This window comes from Hypanus sabinus, chromosome X1, assembly GCF_030144855.1.
Source record: "Hypanus sabinus isolate sHypSab1 chromosome X1, sHypSab1.hap1, whole genome shotgun sequence".
Classification (NCBI taxonomy): domain Eukaryota; kingdom Metazoa; phylum Chordata; class Chondrichthyes; order Myliobatiformes; family Dasyatidae; genus Hypanus; species Hypanus sabinus.
In genome coordinates, this window is record NC_082738.1 from 45,641,605 (window position 1) to 45,665,868 (window position 24,264).

Consider the following 24,264-nt stretch of genomic DNA (forward strand, 5'->3'; position numbering starts at 1 on the left):
TGACCTGCTAAGTTTTCAGAATCTTTCTGTACCTGCAGAGTTTCAGCATTTGGTATTTTTTTCTTTACAGATTTAAATCTAATAGGAACATCCAGACATTTCTCCAGGCAGCAATGATGAAGGCAAGTGCACGTTGTCTTTTAATGGAATGGAATAAAAGCCCCAATGAGACCACATCTGAAATATTATATACAGGTCTGATGTTCCTACCTAAGGAAGGATATACTTGTAATGAAGGGATTGAAAAAAATCATCAGTAAATTCATTCTTAGGATGGGGGTGAAAATGTTCTATAAGAATAGATAGACACAAGTGATTTAGCAAATGTTATAAATCCAGAGTAACACACTCAAAATGCTGGAGGAACTCAGCAGGTCAGGCAGCATTTATGGAGAAGAATAAAGAGTTGAGGTTTTGGGCTGAGAACGTCATCAGTGGGTCAGAAGAAGCTAGTCAAAAGAGTCCTGTTAAAGGGTCATGGCCCAAAACGTCGACTCCTTATTGCTCTCCATAGATGCTGCCTGATCTGCTGAGTTCCTTCAGCATTTTGTGTGTGTTCTACAAGAAAAGATTTAAAAAAACTGGGACTATACTCCCCGCAGTCTAGAAGAGTGAAGATAACGTCAGTAAATGTACAAATTTTATAGATGTATGATAGGGCAAATGCAAGGATAATGGTTCCTTTAGCTGAATGTCAAGTACTTAGGTTCAGAATGAAATAAAGGGGTGGACATTCACAAATGAATTAGGAAGATATTTTGTCTCTTAGTGTGTAGTTTTACTTTTTTACTGTCCATTATGTTGTTGGTGCTTAGGGCATTAATAAAGGTCTTCCATCTTCATTGCTGTTTTTGTAACAACTTTGTTTTACCAGTCAGGGTTGTTGGCCCTGAGCTGAACCCCCGAACCTGGAGGACTGGTGGGCCACTCTTAGTCTGATCTCTACCTTTTGATCTGTTTGGCATGGATGACCCTACCAAGAATCAAAGCATAAGGCCCTGACTCCAGTCAACGTAGCTCTACAGATCATTGAGGCACGCAAGCCTCCAAACCCCACGACAAGGTTGTGGTCCTCTTGGAGGTTAGAGTGTGTTGGTATTGGTTTATTATTGTCACATGTACTTAGGCACAGTGAAAGGCTTTTGTTTGGCAAGTTGTCCAAACAGATCATACCATACATAGCTACATTCAGACCAGAACAGTTACCGACAAAGTGTAGGTAGACAAATAAAATGCAAGTCCATGGCAAGGGAGATTAGGAGATCAAGAGTTCATCTTTTAACACTATGAGAGGTCTTTTCAAGAGTCTGAAGTGAGATAGAAGTTGTCATTGAATCTGGTGGATTGTGCTCTCAAGCTTCCGTATTTTCTGTCTGACGAGAAAGAAGGGAGAATGACTGAGGTGGGAAGGGTCTTTGAGTATGTGAGCTTCTTTCCTGCGGCAGCAAGAAATGTAGATGGAGTCAATGGAGGGAAGGTTGGTTTGTGTGATGAACTGGGTTGTATCCATGCCTCTTCTTGCTGTCTTGGTTAGAGCAGTTGCCATACCAAATAATTATGCATCTGAATTGGGTGCTTTTTATGGTACACCTATAAAAACTAGTGAGGGTCATTGGGGACAAGTTGAATTTCCTTAGCCTTCTGAGGAAGCAGGGGTGTTAATGTGCTTTGCTAGTGAATCTTTGTTATTCTTGCCAAAGTGGTGCACGAGGACCTGATTTGCTGACTGTATTCATGGCAGAGATTGCTTAATATTCAAAAATCTGTCAATCAAGAGATATGGAGTTAGTTGATTGGGTTGTTTTGATAATCACTTTAAATTGAATGAGGTCCCAAATGAGTATATACTTAGGTTTAAACCACTATGATGCTGCTTTGATCATCCTTCTCTCCAACCATATGATTCTTTTTGTTGGTGATCTGAATGGACACAGCTCCGGTTTAGCAAAACTAAAACAGAATCAAATCTGATTTCTAAGCAATAAACTTTTAAATGAATTCATTTTTTACTAAAAGAATTTCATATAAAGACCTGAAAGAAATTGCATGCCATGGTTATATATTTCGTATATTATAAGCTTAAAATACCACTCAAAAATAATTCCCTTGAAAACATATGCTTTATAAATCATTTTGACAAAGGTTTAATGATAATAAATGAGTATTTAACATAGTGTTTTACAGAATTGGTTTATTTTACATATGCCTAATACATGGTGGAAAAATTGCTACTACAGAACTATACACTTCCATTCCTTGGTTTTATCTTCATAAGTTTTTATGCTGTTTAATTTAATGTGATTTGGCCCAATGTTTTTTTTCAGTAATACTGTATTTATGCAACAAACTTGTAAGCTAAATTTTCTTTAAAAAAAGCAAAAATAAATGAGTTTGTTGAAATGATAAATGAAACCATAGATTTCAAATCTGATTCTTTGCTATAATACAAAAACAAAACGTTCATGGTCAATAATTGGGGTTCAATGAACTTTGGTTTCAAAGTTGAATGAGTCTGAGCTGATGTTCCAACATGTTCAAAGCTTCACTTGAGATTGGTCAAGTTGACACCTGATATTAAGTAGGTGATATCATCCAACTTAAGTTCACTTTAGAGTCCAAATCTGATGGATATGGCCAATGGATTTATCTAATACTATCCTGCATTGTTTCCTTACTGTCCACTAGGCCCTCCAATTGGCTCTTTCCATCTATGTTCCTGAGATTTGCATCAGGAGTCACGCAGTCCACGTCATCTGGTTCTTGACTCTGTGGTGAAATTGGTTGTCCACCTTTGACACGCTTCCACTTCATTCTTCTATTCTGGAACCAGACCTTTACCTACAGAATAAAGAGTCAAAAATTAAAGATTCAATGTCAAAGTACAGTTATTATCAAAGTTCATATATAGAACACAGCTCTGAGATTTATCCTCCCACAGGCAGCCACGAAGCAAAGAAACACCATAGAACCCATTCAAGAAAACATCAGGAACTCCCAACGTGTAATAAAAGAACAAATTGCACAAATGGTAAAAAGCAAACACACAACTCATAGAATATCAAACATAGAAGCAGGAGTCAAGGAATACTCAGTTTAGCTCAGTTCAGTTCCACACCACTAGGTGACTGCAGGCCACAGAGCCATTCTTTGCTGAAGCGCCCTAGTCTGCATTGATCGCCCTGATCAAATTGCTCAAAAACAGCAAAAAAATGAGTGACCAGAAACCAGGAACACATGCAACATGAACCTCAAAGTCCCCTAAAACAAGCCCACAGCCTCACTGATCAGTCTTTGCAATGTGATTCCCAAGACTCCTGCACTTTCCTCCAACAGCAGTTAGCAAGAGGTCAAACACAGGCAGATGGAGCTGAACCCCTGCCCCTCCTCCACTCTTGTCTTCGTCAACTTCAGCCTTGGAGAGAAGCAAAGGAGTTGACCATGGGTTCGTGCCCCATTTCCAGGCTTCCACACTCCCCTCCAAACCTCAACAAACTCTCCCGGAGCCAGCAAAGCGCCAGATCACTCAATTGGCCCAAATACGCACTATCAAAATGTAAATCAAAGGTTCCAATTGCACACAGCTGATTAGTTGAAACATTAAAACTGCTCCTGCTTCCCACCTCATCCCCTGACCACATACTCACCATCTTAACCCCCAATCAATTACAATTCATTAAAATCCCCTTGAGCCAATATAGTTACCAGCCAATGTGATAATCACTCCATAATGGCGGAACCATCAGAAAGTAGCTTATCAAAATAACTTAAAATAATGAAAATTACCAAAACTTAATGAAAATAAAACTTTTTGAACTTTAATTGTCATGGTGAAATTGAAATTTTATCACGAATCCTGCCTGCAAACTTTCTTGCTTTCATTTTTATTTTCCTGCACTGTATTTCAACTTCCTTCTTGAAACACAGAGTTGTCACAGGGATACTGTTCTGCAAGTGCCAGTTATGTTGATAATTTATATATGATTTGAAAGTCCTGAGGGCAAGGGTCTGGGTAGGAAGCATTGCCCGATTTCTGCAACATATCCAATTGACAATTTAGGTGCTATCACTGGTGTCTTCCAAGCATCCATTAAGTAGCAGCAGTTAAACAAGGAATAGCAAGAACAGCAATTAATTGTGGGCTCCAACGTCATTATTCAGACAAGACAATCAATGAAGACGTAAGAAGAACCATTGTAAACAGCAAAACCCATAAATATGAGCAAATACTACAGTTGTGTTACAGAGTGCGGATGCAACAATAGTCTGCACTGTATTTCCAACTAATGATAGAGTGGCACAACTTTTCAATTATTACTTCATATTTTCAAAACCAAAGCAACATCAGCTCTCTGGTTGAGATATCCCTCTATAATTATGGGAATGCACCACACCAAACAGATGAACTGCCCTCAAATTATGGTTTCAAATTAATTTGGAATTTAATGGGTTAATTCTTACCTCATGACTACAGAGGGACGACATACCACTGGAACAACATTTTGTCATAACCAGCAGCTAGGGGTTTTGTAGAGTAATTAATCTATAGTTTGCACAAGAGAGTATTTATTAAACCAAATTCCTATTCTATGAATAATAACTTGTCCACAAAACTCTTCACTTACCAGAAATTCATAGACTTTGAAGCAATATTATTGTGGTATCTCCTACCCAGCTTGATGCTGGAACTGATAGTGCAACAAAGAACTTTATGGTACCTTGAGAGCTATTGGCCTGGCAAACAATAATGTCTGCAGCTGAGTTAATAATGCAGTATAGGCAGAAAGCAATGTGAGAAGAAAAATAGTCAATTAATAGGAATTTGCACCTACAGGAATAAACAGAGCCAGTGTAAACAGGAAACCGTTTCTGTTCTCCAGTTCATTCAAAAGAAGTATGAATTGGTCCACAAATATAAGTTAATGTTTTTGGCAACTGGTCATGTTGGTTTCAATTTAGAAATTGCAACTCAGGTTTAAATTCCTGACTTCTTCCCGTCTTCTGTTTTATTTTGTTGTTCTTATGAAACGGCAATTACCCTGAAATCTAATATGAATCTCTTTTTCCAGTGTTCTCAAATGTTGCTGTGAATTCACAGGTCCGTACAATTTGGATAACATTAATCTTAAATGCCTATGATTCACAAGGGATTCTTAAGTACAATTTTTCAAGAATTTTCCATGCGAAGCTTGACATAAAAGCACAATAACAAGCGGTGGAAATATCACGTTAAGTGTCAAAAGAAAATTGTGGATAAATATAAAGCTCTATTTTCCTCATGATTTCACTGATCAGGGTAGGAACAATTCCACTCTAAGCTAGGTCTCATAGTGAAAGAATCCATATTTTTAACATAAAAATCTGTGGGACTTAAGATTCACATTTTCTTATTTCTCCAGTCCAGCTGTGGTTCACTTACACAGAGCTGTTCACCAATACAAGTGATTTAACTGCAGATCACAACCAGTATTTAAAAATAAAAGAGCTATTGCTTGTAAAATGGGCAGAAGGTTATGGCCTGTTTTAGGAGGAATCAATTGTAACCAGATGCCACTCAAATGAGGCACAGCAGGTTTTATGTTGTTTTAGCACTTTTACTGTTGGGGAGAGGTTGAATGTTTGGATGCAAACGTTTTTCACAAATGTCCTTCCTCAATAATAACAAATGTTTCAATCACTTTATTACCTGAAATCAAAACAGTCTTAGATTTCTTTTGGCATTCTGTGTGCATTTTTCTCTCATTGCTGGTGTTCTGGAACCTATTGCTGGCATTGATGGTAGGACAAGTTCTGTTGGTTACCTGCTTTCTTGACCACACACTTTTCTTCAGTCTATCCTTCGTTTCAGCCTTTCTCCAGTTATATTCAGATAAAAATAAACATTCTGGTGCTGTTCCAAGGAATGTAGTTAAGCACTTCAAAAATTTCCATTGCTAATCTTCAATATGAAGCCCAAAAATAATGGAATTTGATTATCATGATTACTGGGTTAGACTTTAACATTGTGTTGCTCAATCTTATCATGAGTGATATGGTTAACCATTCACCATTCTGATCCAGGAATTGGATTTGAACTGACCTTTCATCTCCCTTCACTTTCATCTACAAGAATCTTACTTAGTACTAAACCCAGGCAGTCTTGAACAAGGTCTTTGTGGACATGGGTGCTCTCCGTGAAGCATGTAATTCAGAAAAAATTGGCTGTCTCGGATGGATGCTGGGGTAAAATGAAGGAATGTTACACTAGTGTAGTGTTCTACATCACTGACATTCCCTCACTTGGATTAACACTAAAATGCACCACCACATATCACATACAGGAACCATTGTACTGTCTTGAGGAACATGGAATTCAGGCTCATGGCTTTCTATGCAGGCTGCTCAACTCTTGGCAACTTTATTTTATCTGTAGCGTGCAGAAATGAAAAGTTCCTCGACCAGAGAGAAGGCTTATTCCTATGACCTTGAGTTTACTGGAACAGCCAGCAACAATCTCAACAGCAGTTTGAGAAGATGAAGCATGAAGTATTGAGAAAGGCTTGAATATATATCAAAAAGAAGATAGAAAATGTGACCTTTAATGAATAGATAGATGGGTATTCAAGGAAATAAAATATTCACCTGTCTTTCTGTGAGATCCAAGTTAACTGCTATCTCATATCGCCTCAGTCTGGTCAGATAATTATGATGGGCAAATTCAGCTTCCAGTTCTCGAATCTGTTCTTTAGTAAATGCTGTCCTTTCTTTCCTGGCCTTGTTATTGGACTCGGATTTGTAATTTGAATCTTGAGTTTCTGCAATAAATTATAAAAGTGTACGGTTATAAATGTTATCCATGCTTCCTTGAGTTTCTGTATAAAATACATATTGAAATGAGGTTGCCTCTGCCTGACTCAAACAAACAACAGTTTACCACTGAAACACTGCAATATAGATTAATTGCAGTTTATAAGATGGCGTTATTTGCTTGCACAAAACCTTGACATTTCATAAGCATTACCTGAAATCTTTGAGGTAATTTGGTCTTATCAGGTACAGAATCAATGGTTAAGTTATTAGTTACAATTATTGGTTAAACAACATTGCAAAGTTATAATTCAATGTGATGGACAAATAAGCACAATAATTGGAAACTTACAGTTACGTAGAAGCTTTTTTGCATCTTCAAGATAACCCAAGGTATATGAAGGTAAATTACTTACTTTTAAAGTTCAGCCCTATTGAAAAATTTTGCTGGAAAAATTGTGCACAGTAGGAGCTCAAAAAACAATAACATAAACTATCAGTGCAATTCATTTGAAAATACAGTAGATGGTTGAACAATGCTGGTTGCACCGTAGTTTGGGGGAAAATATTTACCGGTACTTGTTCTTCTTCAAATGTTTTCATCAGATTTATTTGAAGACCACCTGTCTGCAAAATACTAAATTCCAACAATTTGGCACCTGACTGGAGCTTGAGCTCAAAGCTTCATAAACAAAGATCAGAGTGAGCAGACCTGTCACTTTAAGTGGCTCAATTGGTAATAGTCAGGAAGTTGTGGTTCAACTCCGCTACCTGGGCACAATAACATATTGTCAGTGGGTGCTCCTGTGCCATGCTGTAAAATTATTGCACAGTTGGAGATGATATTTTCCAGATGGGAGATGTCAAACTAATCCTGATGTGGATTCCATGTAATGTTTTGAAGAAGTGCAGACTTAGTCTACCCAGTATCCTGCTTAATATTTATTCCTCAACCTTACTAAAATGCATTATCTAATCATAATCACTGTTTGTGGGAATTTGCTATGTTCATCTTGGTCAATGTCAAAATGACTACCTGGCTCTAAGGGATGCCCTGGAAAAGATGGTGTCAAATATCTGAAAATAGTTTCTTTTTAATCTGTAGGCATAGATTTATAATGAGTATTTTGATTAATGAAACAAGTGGATCAGATTAAAGTTGTTCCCATTGTTGGCTATGATTGTGGGGGTAACATTGTGGGGGTAACATAGATTGTGGGGGTAACATTGCCTGGCACTGAATTTCAGGTCAGATGTCAAAGAGTTGCTAGTCTCACTGAACAATGATTTCAGTGCTGATCCTGGTTATAAAGCAAATGATGTTCAGCAGTTGATTGCAATGTGGGAGCAATTTTTGAATTATAGTGCAATTAGGGTTGGGATTGCTTTGGCAACGGTCCAGCACAGACATCATGGGCCAAAGGGCCTTATTCTAGGATCTAAACATCTATATTCTTTGTGATTTTTATTTACTTTGTCCTATTTGCAATTAATGAGCAGATGCTAACATAATGACTGCGGTGGGATCACTCTGACTGCACCTACAAAAATAAAAGAGCAATGTCATACTAACTATATAGAAGAATGAAAGTTATGTGGAGTTTGTATCTTTAGGATCAATCCATGTACTTTAACAGCAACCTAGTTCTTATTTGGAACTGAAAGAAACTTAAAGTTATGATCCTCCTAACACTTACAATTATTTCCTGGTGACTTCACAATTTCTTAACGATAGGACAATTCCCCCTTTTCCAAAATTACTGATCTCCATTGATAATGCTTCATAACTTTTTCTTTCTGAAATATATATGGAAACACTTACTTTGTACCTGACTACTTGGATTCACCTCACTTCATGGTTGTTGACTGTTGACAGCTGTTGTCTTTGTATAAGATCCATGCACCTTTCACTAGAACTTAATTTCACCCTCAAAACTTAAGAGAAATACTGGAAATGCTCAACAGGTCAGACAGTGTCAATGGTGAGAAAAACAGTTAACATTTTATGTCAATGATCCCTCATCAGAACTTCAGTGTCAATGAAAAGTAATTGACCTGAAGCATGAACTCTACTCTCTCCATAGATACTACCTCATCTGTTGAGTATCTACCGCATATTTTGCTTTTACTTCAGATTTCTTGCATCAGCAGCATTTTTCCTTGCTTTTCGATGATCCTGCATGCTTTTTCCCAGTCTCTGTGCTGAGGACAATTATTTTACCATTATCACCTACTGCTTCAACTTGGATCAGTGAAAGCACAAACCATACCCAAGGCTCTCCTGATCTGTAAGGAGTAGGATGAAGCTGCAGAGCTTGGCTAGGTAGTTTATGTTTGAAAACAGTATTGGCTCACCTTATAGCACTCATACCCCTGAGTTGGAGGTCTGTGAAGTCAATAAAACAAGAGACTTCAGCAGAATTTCTTAGCCAATGCAATGCAGTACTGTTCCACCACCAATTATATCTAGCTTCTAAGAATATAAACACTGTATTCCTATTCAGATTTCTTCCTAATACCTAGGACAAAGTAACTTTCACAAGGGATATTAGTAAAATATTATCTGGTTTTCTGCAGATTGCTCTTTGAGGGACCTTGGAGGACCTAGTTGCACTGATGTGTAAGGAGTAGATGCCTCAAAAAAGTGGCATCCATCATTAAGGACCCCCATCACCTAACTTATGTTTTCTTCTCATTGCTGCTATCGGGGAGGAGGTACAGGAGCCTGAAGACACACACTGAGTGATTCAGGAACAGCTTCTTCCCCTGTCACCAGATTTCTGAATGGACAGTGAACCAGCCCATGAAAACGACCTCACATTTTTTGTTCCCTTTTTGCATTGCTTATTAAATTTAATGTTTGTATACAGTATATATATATTATTGTAATTTACAGTATTTTTATATATTGCACTGTACTGCTGCTGCACAACAATACATTTCATGACATATGATTCTGATTCTGCACAATGACTAAATTTCAAGAGGTTTTTCATTGGCTGTGCAATGTTTTGAGACATCCCATGGTCATAAGAGGCGACATATACAGTAAAAGCAAATTCCTACTTTCTTAGCAGCTGAATATATGTAAAGATATTTGGGGTTAAAGGGTGATGAATCCCTGTGGAATTCTTTGCCACAGACAGCTGTGGAGGCTGTCATTGGGTATATTTAAAGCAGAGGTTGATAAATTCTTGATTAGTAAGGGTGTCAAAGGTTAAAGGGAGAAGGCAGAAGAATGGGGTTGAGCGGAATAATAATAAATCAGCCATGATAGAATGACCAGAGCAGACTCAATGGGCTGAATGGCTCTTATGCCTTATGGTCTTGTGGTCTAAATGTTGAAAGCAGTTGGGTGTTTAAAGTATTGCTTTAGCATTATGGGAAAAAGCCAGAATTTGTAAATAAGGAGCAATCCATCTAGTTCCATATTATAAAGAGCATGTGGAAGAATGGCATTGATTAAGGAAGGCATCTGTGTCTAGAAGATGTAAAAACAATAGAATTGTAATGCCAAATGTAGCAAGGAAGAAATTTATCTTAATTGTGATTACTTCAATCATGGCAAAATTCCAAATGCCATCTGCTTCTAAAAAAATCATGCTATTTCCTCCATCAATCCTTTTTGAAATCCACACTCCAAGTTACATATCTCCAGCACAAATAAAAAACAGAGCCAAAAGGTGCAGCATGGCTCTGGCGCACTGAACCATCAATACATTGACTCACTGACTTGTTAAAGAGGAAATCCACCTTCAGAGCTGCACAAGATTTTATTGTAAGCTTTACTAAATCACCCATATGGAAAAGGAACTTTGATTGCAACAATACAAACTTGGCAAGAACATTTCCTAGCAAAAGCCAGGCTTCCTCTTGAAATGGAATAGGGAAAAATTGGACAATCATTCTTTTGTGGACGTGTGCACAAAAGAAGGGCAATAAAGCACACACATATCACATGTAATAGAACATATGCACACACGGAGCACAGAACAGTACAGCACAGGACAGGCCCTTTGGCCTAGATGTTGTATCGACCTCTTAACCTTCTCCAAGTTCAATCTAACTCTTCTCTCCTGCATAGCCCTCCATTTTTCTTTCATCCATGTGCCTATCTAAGGGTTTCTTAAATGTTCCTAATGTGTCTGCTTCTACCACCACCCCTGGCTGTATGTTCCATGCACCTACCATGCTCTGTTTAAAAATAAACCTTACTCTGACATTCCTCCTGCAGTATGCTTTCCTCCAATCACCTTGAAAGTATGTCCTCTCGTATTAGCCACTGCCAACCTGGGAAAAAGGCACTGGCTATCCACTCTGTCTAGACCTCTTATCATCTTATACACTCTATAGTCTCTCATCCTCCTTCACTCCAAAGAAAAAAACCCTAGCTTGCTCAACCTTTCCTCATAAGGCATGTTCTCTAATCCAGGCAGGATCCTGGTAAGCTCCTCTGTAGCCTCGCTAAAGCTTCCTATATCCTTATTATTTTTAATGAATATGGAACAAGTACATGACTATGGGCGTACATCTCTTTACTATTCTGCTCTAAATTTTGCAAGCTGAAGGTGGGGGGGGGGGGGGGGGAGGAGACAGTTCAGTCTACTCTCTTCTCACCTTCCAACAATGAAATGATAGAAATATAGATAAACAGGAGTAAGTGCACGTCATTCAACCTTCAAGCCTGCTCAGCCATTTAATATGATCATGGCTGATCACCTGCCTTAATACCAAATGCCCACTCTACCCTCACATTCTTTGAAGCCCTTGTTGTCCAGATCAGGAACACTTACCAAAGCAAGAAAGAGATGAAGGGTCACTAACCTGAAATAGTAACTTTCTTTCTCTCTCCACAGACTCTGCCCAATCTGCCGGGCATCATCAGCATTTTCTATTTTAATTAAGGGAAAAATTATTCCCTCTCAAAATCTTTGTCTGAAAATCCTGGTGAAAGATACATGTGGACCTCGGATGAGGACAACACTGTCATCCATTAAAGAACAAAGGCATAAAGTGAAAGGAAGCTATCAGGGCTCAGGATTCTGCTTCCATTTAGAATTCAGAAGGGGAAAAGTTAGAGAAAAAAAATATTGGAAGCTGAGGAAGAAAAGCACATCAAAAATTTAAAAGGGTTCGGCCTCCATAAAAGTCTTTTTAAAGAAGAGATGATGTGACAGCTGATCTAGCTGGAGACAAAGGTTCTATATGTTAGCAATTAAGTCAATGTTACCATGTGTGGATAGGAACCAGTGTTATTTCCCAGGCTGACAATTTCAATTATTTGTTATACTGGACTGTCTTGTGAGTCTTTGTATAACTTGTCACAAGTAGAGCAGAGACTTTCTCCTGGGTGTGGCTCATTAAATATCAGATAAACTAAACATCGAACAAGAAAAGAACATTAGACCTCTTCCTTCACTGAATATATTAAAAAAAATTTTGCTTTGTTGTAACCGATTTATGTGTCTGAAATGAACAAAATATCTCTATTGCAGAATTTTACCTTCAACGTGATCCATATATCTTTGGATAATAAAGGAATGAAAAGACATAAGGTTCTGGTGAGAAAGTTGACTTCAAGATACAGGACCAGCTGTTCCTATAGATTGGGAACACTTTCTACTAAATGCTTGGCTTCATTGGTTGCTGAAATTGGACAGCACCAAAATATAGTTTCAGAATCAGAACAAGGACTGCCGTAATTACAACTAAAACTTATTATCACATTCAAACAACAGGCAGGAGATGGACACTGAAATATACTTTGCCTTCATTGCCCATATCCCAGAAACAAATGGAATAAGAGTTCCAAACTGCAGCTTTGATCGCACAACTCTAACCATGCTTTAGTTCAACAACATTCACTGGGCCCCAACTTCAATTTCTAACAAGCCTCCTTTTCTCTGTACCACAGTGACAAAATGTCCATACTGGCTGTCCTTCCACTCCCTAATGGCATTTCCAGTTAGCACCAGCATACAGGTGCTTCTGTCATCCTATTAAGATCAACTAAATTTGAACCCAAGTCCTCTGGGAGAAAGGTGAAAGTCTGTTCCATTGTGTTAATCAGCTGATTATCTTAATAGAGGTGTTGAGCTACTGATATTGTCTCTACTGAAATAGCAAGGAGAAAAAGTAACACACACAAAATGTTGGAGGAACTCAGAAGGTCAGGCAGCATCTATGGAGGAGAATAAAGTCAGGTTTCAGGTTGAGACCCTTCATCAGGACTCATATTCCATGTGGTTATTTAGTTAGCAGTAGGACACACTTCAGCAGATCATTCACTTCAATTCTGACAGTTATTTAAGTTAATGGAACCACATCCATGTACAGCAGCGAATGCAACCATTAACAGTCCAAAGGATGGGAGGGCTGAAAAAGGCAATAATGAGTGATGAACCTAGAAGAACTCAGCTGGTCAAGCAGAATTGATGGAGGGGAAAGGACAGTTAACTTCATCATCTGATGAAGAGCTTCAATCCAAAATGACTTCCTGACTCGCTGTGTTCCTCCAGCACTTTGTGCATTACTCCAGCATTTGCAGTTTCCTGTGTCTCCAATTATGAGTGACAGCCCAATTTACATCCACCTCACCTCTACTTATTGTTAAAGTGATTTGAATGAAGATGAAGAAAACCAAAATTGTACAAAATGTTTACTAATTCCAGGTCAGAATTTGCTTAGGTTAATATTACTCTCAGGTCATGCCAGCTGTCAGATGTTAACCTCGCTGCCTCCAAGCCAGTACAGCTTCCCCAGCACTACTTCAAAAAAGAGCAGCAGTGTTTTCCCTGGTGTTTTGGACAACATTTATCCCTCAAACAACACCCTAAATACAGATTATCTGGTCATTATCACATTGAGAATTTGCTGCACTTGAATTAGCTGCAATGTTTCCTAATTACTTGAATTAGCTGCAATGTTTCCTAATTACACCAGCGACCACACTTTGAAAGCACTTAATTGGCTGTGAAGTGCTTTGGGATGAACTGAGGTAAATGCATACAATTCCTTTCTTTTTCAAAGCAATCTAAACTTTGAAAGGATACAAAAATGTTACAATATTCACAATTCAACACCTAGAATAATTCAACTGCAAAATGTATACACTTCTTCACCTCACAGATTACTAATCTTATTTCAGGAGCACTCTGCTAAAAAACTTGTACAAAAGTAAGTACATCTGGAGAAAGTGTACTTTTGTATTAAGCCATAAAAATAAAGTACTATTGACTGGCCAGGGTGACTTAGCACAAAATTCTCTCATCAGTGCCTGATTCTCATCAGGAATCAGTGCCCAATTTCATCATAAACTGAAAAGTTTATGCTTTCTATTCATAAGACACAAGATCATCTGAAGATTCAAACATGAGCACTGCCAAAATTACATATTCTTTCGTATTAACTGATGATGCCCATGATTAAATAACAAGCACAAAACTACATGCTTGAAATCTTGAATAAAAATGTAAAATACTGAAAATAGCAGACCAGGTAGCATATGTAGAGAGATTAAAAGAGTTAACTCTGTAGGGCTATCTCCATTAATTTTGTTGCTCTCTCCACAGATCACCCCTGACCCAATGAATACCTCAAATAGTTGCTGTTTTTATTCAAGTTTCAGAACAAGAAACATTTACACTTTTTTCTACTGAAGTTAGATTACATAAAATATGTGATTCTGAGACAGGCCATCTAGCCTGATCACAATTTATTTTTTTATTCCAGCCCACTTCAAATGCCTCCAAATTTCTTTCCTTCTATTTTTAAATGTTAAGATGATGTCTGCTTCCAACATTAAGTTTAGCAGTGCATTCCACAGCTTAAATCTTAAATGCAATCTTATAATTTACTTTTTTGCTGCATTGCTAGATCTACATTTATAAATATAATTCAAATTCCATAAGAAAATATATGGCCTTTATGGAACGGGAGATATCCTGATGAAGGTATCCTGATGAAATTCTTGATGAAGGCAGTTTATGCAGTCGATTGCTTAATCTAGACTCTTATTTTTTTAGAGATAATCTGAATAACTATTGTCATGTTTCTTTGCAATTTTAGACATCTTGGTAAAATGACGCTGATAACCCCTCATTACAACATAATCATTGAAATTTTGTTACTTGTTCCTCAAAAAACTTCTTTGTAAATGCATCCTCTATTCTTTCTATTAATTCTGCATCTTCCATCTTCCTCACACTGCATTCAGCGCTACAATTCTAATGTGGAATGATTACTTCTTACTCATTTACAGATGATTAGCAAACAAGAGATTAGATTTGACCACTTTGCAATTATAGCACATAATTGCTGAGTTCACTGTACATTTTATCCTCTACTGAGGCTTGCATACACTCTAAGCAAACAGAATAGAGCAGTTGTGCCAAATTATCTATTTCTGTGCTGTAAAATCTAAGTAATTCCATTTGACTTGAGAGCACAGAACTTGACTACAAAAATTATAGCTGAAAAATCATTTCCCAGCCACTTGGGCTCGCGCCTTGATGCAAAAATGTCATGTTTTTATTTTTAAAAATGTAATTGAGGAAACAAAAAAGACAAAGCATTGGTTAGTCTGCAACAATAGCACTTCCCCTTTACGATTAGCATCTTCTCTATTAATTTTGGCAGAGAAAGTTACCTTCTCAGTTGTGTACAGACAGGAAAGATACAAATGAATTGATCCATAAACAAAATGGATTTTGATTTATTATAACCTTCCCTGCCGGATTTTTATGTCATTGTCAAAACAAATGTAGTAAAAAGTCATTTCCAAGACCTTACGCTACAAAAACCAAAGATGTCTTCATAATATATAGCAGTAGTCCTGAAAGAAAAGTTCAGAGGTTTCTCATGTTTCATAGTTTAGCAGAAGTTTATGATAATGGAGATGTGCACATTTAAGACCTTGTATTTCTACATACAATATAAACTATTTAAATTGGATGAGATTATTATTTCAAGTCATCTTGTAACTAAGAATGTTCAAATCTCTTGAGTTTTGAGTCTTCTGAAATCGGGATACATAACATTTGCAGATTGTGTCCAGGCAGAGGTTTTACTGAATACAAAGCCACGTAAGCAATAGATACTTTGTAGCGTCAAAGCTGCAGAGTTAAAACACAGTATATTGGCATCATAAGTGAAAATATTACACTTGCAATGTTTAGATTGAATACAGTGAAAAAGTTTTGCGTGGATTTTTTTTAAATTAACAACTATGTTGCTTAGTCAACCCCACTGACAAAGAATGATGTTATTCTTTGCTTTTGATACTGCAACAATTATTAAATTTGATTGAAAACCAGTACCAATGAAAAACTACAATTACTTGTTATCTCCCAGCTCAATAGATATCAGAGCCAATATATCTGTCATGTTTTGCTTCGAATGAGCACAGTTAAATTATGCATAATTTTTCAAATTTGATGCCTTGTGTATAGAATTTCAAATGTTTTGATCTGCTATTGTGGGATCTGTTTGTACTTACAGATATTCACTGAATTTAAAAAAAAAGCAAAGATTTTGAATTCTGGAAGTACATCAGCATTGGCTTCTTATTGCAAAGAGTAGACAGAAGAAATGTGAATTAAAGTAAATGTACTGACAGTTGTCCGTTGAATACTCAATATCTAAGAACGTTATCAGCTCTCCATCCCTACCATTGATCAAAGCAAAGATCAGATTGGCACAATCAATTTTATTCAGATGATGCCATTATTTTAAAATATGAAATGCCCATTACTGTTAATAACCCATAGCACAGATTACATCATGATGTGTTCAAATGTAATCTAATAAATAAGTATAATTATTTTCATAATCATTACGCCATTCAAATAACTTATAATTAGATCCTAACATTAGGAGACATTAGATATTATGAACATTATAAACAGTATTATGCACATGGTTTTATATGGTCATCTGTGATATGCAGCCAATTACATAAAGTTTATATGTCCAGTAGATTTCAAATTAATTTTAAAGGCTAAATACTGTATGTCATCAATATTCAGGAACAACCAAGTTCAGGAACTGTTCCATAGTTTAAAACACCACACTTCATCAAATTCAAAGTTCAAAATTCTAGAAAATTCATTATCAAACTACATATACAATAGTCACCATATATGTACTTTGCTGTGACTTAATCAGGGAGGTTGCATTAGATTTACTTAAAGACACATAGCTTGTTCAGAAGGAAGCTTCATCTCAAGAGATCCATGTTCTAAGATAACATGCCAAGAGTTAAAGGGAATAGTTGCTTCCATGACAGGACAGGAAAAAAGACAAAGTCCTCATTTTTATGACTTTTCTTAACAAGTCATACAGGATGTGGATAAAACATAAAGGCAGAAAAATTGGTGAAGATTTGCGAGTTCTATTATTCCCTGTTTATAACTATTTGTACAAAAATTAGTCAAATTTTGCGCATCCTGATATGTCCAACAAAGAGGCACACTAGTTCATTTTACATTTACACTTTTCTGGAGCTGCAATGTAGTGTATCTGTCATGGTTACATTTAAAAAAATGCAACATAATGGAGTAAATTGTCATTATGTTACAACAATAAAATTTTACATCATGGCTCTGCTCTGGGCTGATCTTAACAGATATTATAGATAACTTGAAGCAAGGAACACATGCAAAGTTGAATAATTTACTTTATTCATTCATTCATGTAATATGGATGTCATTGACGAGGTCAGCAGTTATTGTCCATCTCTTAATGGCCTCTGAACTAAAGAGATCATTTAGCGCCAAGTCACCCTTAGGCCAGACAGGGAAAGATTAGCAGATTTTCTTCCTTGAAGGCATTAGTAAACCAGTTCAGCTTCTAAAAATGAAATGCTTGCTGTTGTTGAGGCTAGCTTTAATTTTGGGCTTATATAATTATTAAATTTCAAGGCATCAAATGGAATGGCGAGAATCCGTGCCTTCTGTGTCCCTGTATCCAGGCATATAACTGGGTACAAGGAACAGCAAGATGTTAAACCAGAAGAAAATAAAATAAAAATAGAGAAATTAGAACACACAAGAAAATTAATGCAGAAGCTGAGAAGAAAGTGTGTGAATGCAAATAAAGCATTTATAGGGCGAACTCTGGTAGGATCCAAATCTAAAAGTAAACTATGAGCGATCAGAGGGATGAGGAACTCTAATAAACAGAACACTCTAATATTCACAGATATAGTACAACCACTTACCTGACAGTCATGAAATCAAGCCATTCAAATATATTTCTTATATAAACAAACTTATTTATTATTATCCCAATGTTTGGAATATCCTTACCATTTAAGCTTGGCTGTTTTACAAGATTAATACTGCAAAATTATTAAAACCTGAAACAAAAAGATACAAATCCCTGTTTCTAGGAATTGTTAAAACCAGTAACGGAAACAAACTAACTTCTTATTTGAGAAAAGTGTGTTTGAATCAAGAAATGATATATAATGTTAAAACATTGCCTGAAATTTCGTCCTAAAACGGATTTTGGAAAACCTCCATTCAAAATCGGAAAAATCTTTAGGAATTTTTTTTCAGACTTATTTTAGGTCATAGATATTTACATTCCCTTAAAATCAAGTGTTCAAAGTTCCAAGTAAATTTATTATCAAAGTACATGTATGTCACCATATACAACCTTGAGATTCATTTTCTTGTGGGCATACTCAATAAATCCATAATAGAATAATAACCATAATAGAATCAATGCACCAACCTGGGCATTCAACAAGTGTGCAAAGGACATAAATTGTGCAAATACGAAAATAAAGAAATAATAATAAATAATAATGGTAATAATTATGTAAAGATTCAGCAATACTGGATGAGTCGAAGGGTTTTGGACCAAAATGTCAACTATTTATTTCTCTTCATAGATGCTGCCTGACCTGCAGAGTTCCTCCAATTTTTTATGTGTGTTTTACTTGATGGGAAATGTGATTGTGTTGCAATGCTGCTAATGGTCTGGCATTTTTCATTTAAGTTCGAAATGTAGTCTCTGCTGGGTTCCGTCAAATACCAAATTGTAATGTCAAGTTTCATGCCAGTGACAAACTAAGTACACAGGACTTTAATATGCTCTGTGTTCTTACGAATGCACCTTTCTTCCTGATACACTACAGCATAAATTATTTATTTGTGAAGTACAATGAAATAAACAGGAACTGCACCATCAGAACAAGATTTACCCTGAAATGATATTGTTTTTCCTCTTTTATTCAAGCCAGTGCTGGAATTTATAACAGGCTGTACAACACATACCTGTAGTGATAAAAATAGAGATCACTGCTGAGATTTAGGTTGCCAGTGTTGTAAACTGAACAAATTATTAATACTATGCTTATAAAATTCATTTATAAAGTACCAGATTTCATAAGTGGGTCAACTAATGTGGTCATCTTGTTTTAATTTTAGGTTTAATTGCTGCAACAAATACCATCCGTGACTCTTAAAACATAAATTAAACTTTGAAAATCCAAAACATATGCACATTCTATTGAAAAGTTTTGGGAATAGTTTATACACTGATGTGAATTGGACAACAAATAATATTGAATAGTGACCACACAAGGGAGAATTCCAGTATTGCAACCTAAACAATAGTTTCACGGTTGATGTCAAAAACCAAAAGCGAAGCGTCAATTCTTTACCCCCAATGCAATAACCCCGTGAACAATAAATTCAGAATGGTTGAGTTAAACATTTTGCATACGTATACTCACTTGATTAAGATTTGCAGCTTCGGCACAAGACTACTTTAGAATGATGCTACTTAAGTTAAGAATTATGCTACGATTTTCAAAGTATTTTAAACATCGAACTCCCCTTTTAATTTCCAGCACTGCAAAAGATATTAACGTGCAACATGTCTCCTAGCTAGGTACATAGATCTGAAGACAATCAAAAATAGGTGAACGGCTTAAGACAGCTAAGATATAAGGTATGACCGCTCTGTTGTTCGTTCTGATACAACCTCATTACAGGCAACAGCTTCACTCTGCGAATGGATGCAAGCCAGGTTTTATTCCGTTTTAGGGGCTACTCAATGCCCGTTATACGACTCCCTTTAGATTCACACCGACAACCGAATAGAACGGGATTCGTTCCATTTACACCAGTACAAGTGGTGTATGGTCGGGTCAATGTAACCTGTAGAGGAACAATTGCTCTTTCAGCAGGATGAACATTTGGGCATAACATTTTCAGTACAATTTACTCTTTTGAAGGAAACACAGCTTCAGATTGTGGTTGTTAAATTGACACAAAATTTTATGGAATTCAATGTTCTGTAGGAAGGATTGGGGATGGAGCTAAATTATTTGTATTTGATTATCTGGAGACACATTTAGCTCTTTACCTGCGACAACTTTTTTAGCTGAAGTTTCGTTTAAATGAAAATGCGCAGGCGAGGGAACAAGTACACTCAGTGAATCTTTCACCTCGGCGCTGAAGTTTGCTCTTTCGTCTCATCACTTGAGATTTACTCATTAACAGAGGAAAGGTGACAACTTTGATGTTCTGTGTAATTTGAGACGTTGCATTTCGTTGCTGTCGTATTGCAACAAATACAACCTTAAAATAAATACAATTTATCTTTGAGTTAGTTGCAAGCAGGATATTTGAGAATGAAACTTTAATTGAAAGAAGATGTTTTAAAATGTTGTATTTGAATACAGTGCGACTGGACATTTGTTAATGGGTGTTTAACTTCATTGAATAATGGTGTTTCGGTGCTACACTCACCTAACACGTCGCGTTTCCTTTTCGTTGGTTTCTTGTCTAGTTCGGAAGCAGCGATGCCCCGCTGGCTGGAGTAATCACCAGTCGCGACACATAGCGCCGGCTCCGAGCCACCGGTTTCGAAATTCGCGGAGCTGGCTGACAAGCATGAGGTTTGTCTGTCTCTGGCCGCCGTCGGCAGCGGAGGGGGAATGTGCCACTCGGTGCGGTGGAAGCGGCCCGGGTGATGTTCCACGTAAACCCTTTCTTCTCCGGGGAAACTGTGCGTCGCCGATACCAGGCAAGGAGAAGAAAAATCTGGATAAGCGGTGAAGTCCGCGACTTCGGACTTTTTGTATAAAGAGAAAGGAGAAGGATAGTGGTGGAGGCCAGGAACCCCCGCCCCGGAATGTGGATTTCGCATGCAGCTCCACACGGCGGCCCCGGAATGCGAATTGCGCATGCAGCTGCTTGTCGTCTGATCCATTGAAAGACTCGGAGGTGCTGTCTGCACTCAAAGAAAGTTTTAAATCCTAGATCTTTGCAAATGGCACCGTTCTTTGTCACTTCAGGTCTTCAGATATAATTTGCAATGCTCTGATTCTTTATAAACTTTTTTCCTCCAATAAATAAATAAATGCTCACATGCCTTAAGTCAATGAGGCTGCCTCCCTCTGAACGCTTGGTGGGAAAAGTGACAAGCTTATAGTGTGTAATGTGAGAGGGGCGGGGTTGGCCACCACATGTTGGATTATTCCAACCAAGCAAAGAATTGCTGCGATTAATCACCAGCATTACTGTATACGCAGAAATTTTATATGCACAAGCTTAATGGCTTTTTTTCAGACCAAGGATATCATAGACGTTTTAAAACCAGTCAGTATTGTTCCTCACATGTTCGAGGATTAAAAAATAAACACGCACTGGGCACTTGCGGCGTAATCTATTCATATATCTCAAGAATTCTTTTCGTCTACAGTGATCACCATCCTGAGTTGCAAACTCTCACACCACGCATTTTAGAACAATGCATGTTGCCGAACATTCTTCAAGATGTTTAAACCAAGGAACACGTTCTAAATGTGAATAAAGTCTGAGGAGAGTGGGAAAGGTGAATGTTATTCCAATTGCTGAACGTGAGCTCATGCTCCAACCCAGAATAAAAGTTCAAATTATGTCACTGACGTTCGAATAGTGTCTTACTAGGTTTACCAAGAGTTGTGTAATCTACAGCGGCTTTTTATTTGTTTTAAGGATATGCCTATGAAATTAGAATCAGATTCAGGTGTAATATCACTTGCATATGTCCTGAAATTTGTTGTATTGCAGCAGCAGTACATTGCAGTACATAATAAAAATCTATAAATTACAATAAGTATATAGATAATTAAGTAGTGCAAAAAGAGAGAAAAGGTAGTGAGGTACTGTTCATGGGTTCATTGTCCATTCAGAAATCTGATGAAAGAGGGGGAGAAGCTGTTCCTGAAACGCTGAGTGTGTATGAATTTAATCAAAGAGCAGTTAAGAGCGGCAACTTCTATTTTGTTAGTGCTTTATCTTTTCTATGGCATTCCATAGGAACTTAATCAGAAACAAAAATAATTAGATGTAATACTAGCTACCAGTCATTAGGGTGGAATAGCTTAATAAGCAAAGCTTTTCAGAAGAAGAAAATCAGATATTGTGGTGGAATATGGTAATAGACCAGAATTGGCAGGATCTTTTAAGGGTGTATGGCTGGAATTTGTAAATGGGGAAAGAGTGAGTGATGAGATCATGGAGGAACTTGAAAACAAGAATGAGTATTTTAAAATCAAGCCACTGTGGGTGTGGGTAAATGAGCCTCAGATAAGTTAGAAAATGGGCAATAGAGTTTTTCTCATGAATGAGAGAGGGATTAAACACACCTAGAAATTCATCCTTACTTGGCAGCTCTAATGGAACTGGATTCCAGAAGCAAAGGATACTATGCTATTGCCATTATAAAATGTGCTTGTTTCTACTGACTACAAATGGTTATATATGATTTACTTATAGATATTTCACAAACATAAAAATAGAAATCTGATGAAGTAAATTTCAATGTCTTGTTATTTCATGCAGCAATTGGTAGTATTTTTGTTGATCATAATAAAAAAAGGACTAAGACAATTGTTTCAGAGTGCATTACACAACAACTTACAATTTTAACAAGCTGAATACTGTGATTTTACCATGTTTTTTGCAGGATGCTGGTACAGATTTTAGTTGGATTTTAAAGAAAGATAATTGCAAACTTCATACTGGTCACGAACGAATGAAACAATAAAATGTACCCGGTGAAAAATAAACATGTAATCCATGGTTTAATATTAATTAATGAAAGGCATGTTGAAAAATTCTTCATGGGTACAGTACAATGGAAATGCATGTATTGGTTGGAGAAGTTGTGTGTGATTCAACCAATACATGTATTTCTGTTGTACTGTATACATGAAGAATTTTTCCAACATGCATTTCATTAATTAATCAGAAGATATGGAAGAGTGATATAATGGCATCAAAAACGCCTTCCTGCCACTTGATTTGGGATGTCACTTGTTGAAAATAACCCAAAGCAGTACAGAACCTTGCAGGGAAATAAAAAAAAGAGTTATCGATTCTTGGGACAATGCTACTCCAATTGCCTTATTCCTACTAGACTGAAAGTGGAAGTTGATAGGTTCTTGATTAATAAAGGCATCAAAGGTTATGGGGAAGGCAGGAGAATGGAGTTGAGAGGGAAAATAAATCGTGCTATGTCTTATGATCTTATTGATGGAAAACAGCAGAAATGCTGATCATTCTACTGATAATGATGAGCAAAGATAAGATTTTTCTTTCAAATCCTAATAAATTTACCATTAGAAGTATAACAATAATAATCAAGAACCGATTGTTCTTCTCAGAATTGATACCTGCCATCTAGTATGTAATCCTGTGTCTGCATCATTGTTGCTATGCTCCAAATTCCCAGTGTTTGTCTTCTGTTGTTACATGCATAACACAGGAGAGATTAAATCAATTTGCTATCATGCTGGCTGCTGTTCTTGAGTAGGGCCAAGTGCTGCAGGAGCAAGATTTTAAAGTGCAGTTCATTAACGTGATAGTCGTGGGTGGGAAGGGTAAGAATTACTTTGCCACATTTGTCTTCAGAAATGCAACTGCATCATGGCTATACCACTGTTGAAACCATGTTGTGCGATGCCTCATATGTCACTATGTGGATTAAATAAAGACACAGATGCATTACCAGTTGAACTATCACTGTTCCTGCAATATTGACAGATGAGTACATTTTCCTAAAGAACAATTCCAGAGAATGGGGGCTGAGGTATAATGACACTACTGTAAAACCTAACCAAAAAGTTCTTTTGATGTTGATTGTGGTTTGGGGTGGGGGGGGGGGGGTGCGGGGAAATCACTGCATTTCACTTCTGTTATATGTAATAAACAATTTGGGAGCAATTGTGCAAAACCACCCCTTTAAATCAGAGGGTCAGAGGCTAAGTACTTTATAAAAATCCCTTCAAAATGAGACCAACAAAAATGAGATTAACACCTCTGGGTATAATATACTGAACTGAAAATCTTTATATATACATACAACAAACACACACACACACACACACACACACACACACACACATATATATATATATACACACACACATCCATGCAGATACCACCCAAAATGTTGTACAATCATTGAATACCACATTTT

General features: G+C 37.0%; 1 protein-coding gene across 1 annotated transcript; it reads right to left on the reverse strand.

The window, feature by feature from the left end:
* Positions 1 to 2,309: 2,309 nt before the first annotated feature.
* Positions 2,310 to 23,743, reverse strand: meox1 (mesenchyme homeobox 1). The gene is made up of 3 exons (XM_059956532.1): positions 20,547 to 23,743; positions 6,619 to 6,791; positions 2,310 to 2,838 (listed from the first exon to the last, which is right to left on the reverse strand). The coding sequence occupies exons 1-3, from the start codon at positions 21,007 to 21,009 to the stop codon at positions 2,644 to 2,646; spliced, it is 831 nt and encodes a 276-aa protein (XP_059812515.1). The 5' UTR covers positions 21,010 to 23,743; the 3' UTR covers positions 2,310 to 2,643.
* Positions 23,744 to 24,264: the final 521 nt, after the last annotated feature.

Excerpts from the sequence above, each read along its gene's own strand:
- meox1 (XM_059956532.1), bottom strand. The coding sequence starts at position 21,009 with ATGGATCAGACGACAAGCAGCTGCATGCGCAATTCGCATTCCGGGGCC. Across the intron at positions 6,792-20,546 it reads AAGGAAACGCGACGTGTTAG|AAACTCAAGATTCAAATTAC; the intron begins GTGAGTGTAGCA and ends AATTTATTGCAG. Across the intron at positions 2,839-6,618 it reads TGGATCTCACAGAAAGACAG|GTAAAGGTCTGGTTCCAGAA; the intron begins GTGAATATTTTA and ends TTTATTCTGTAG.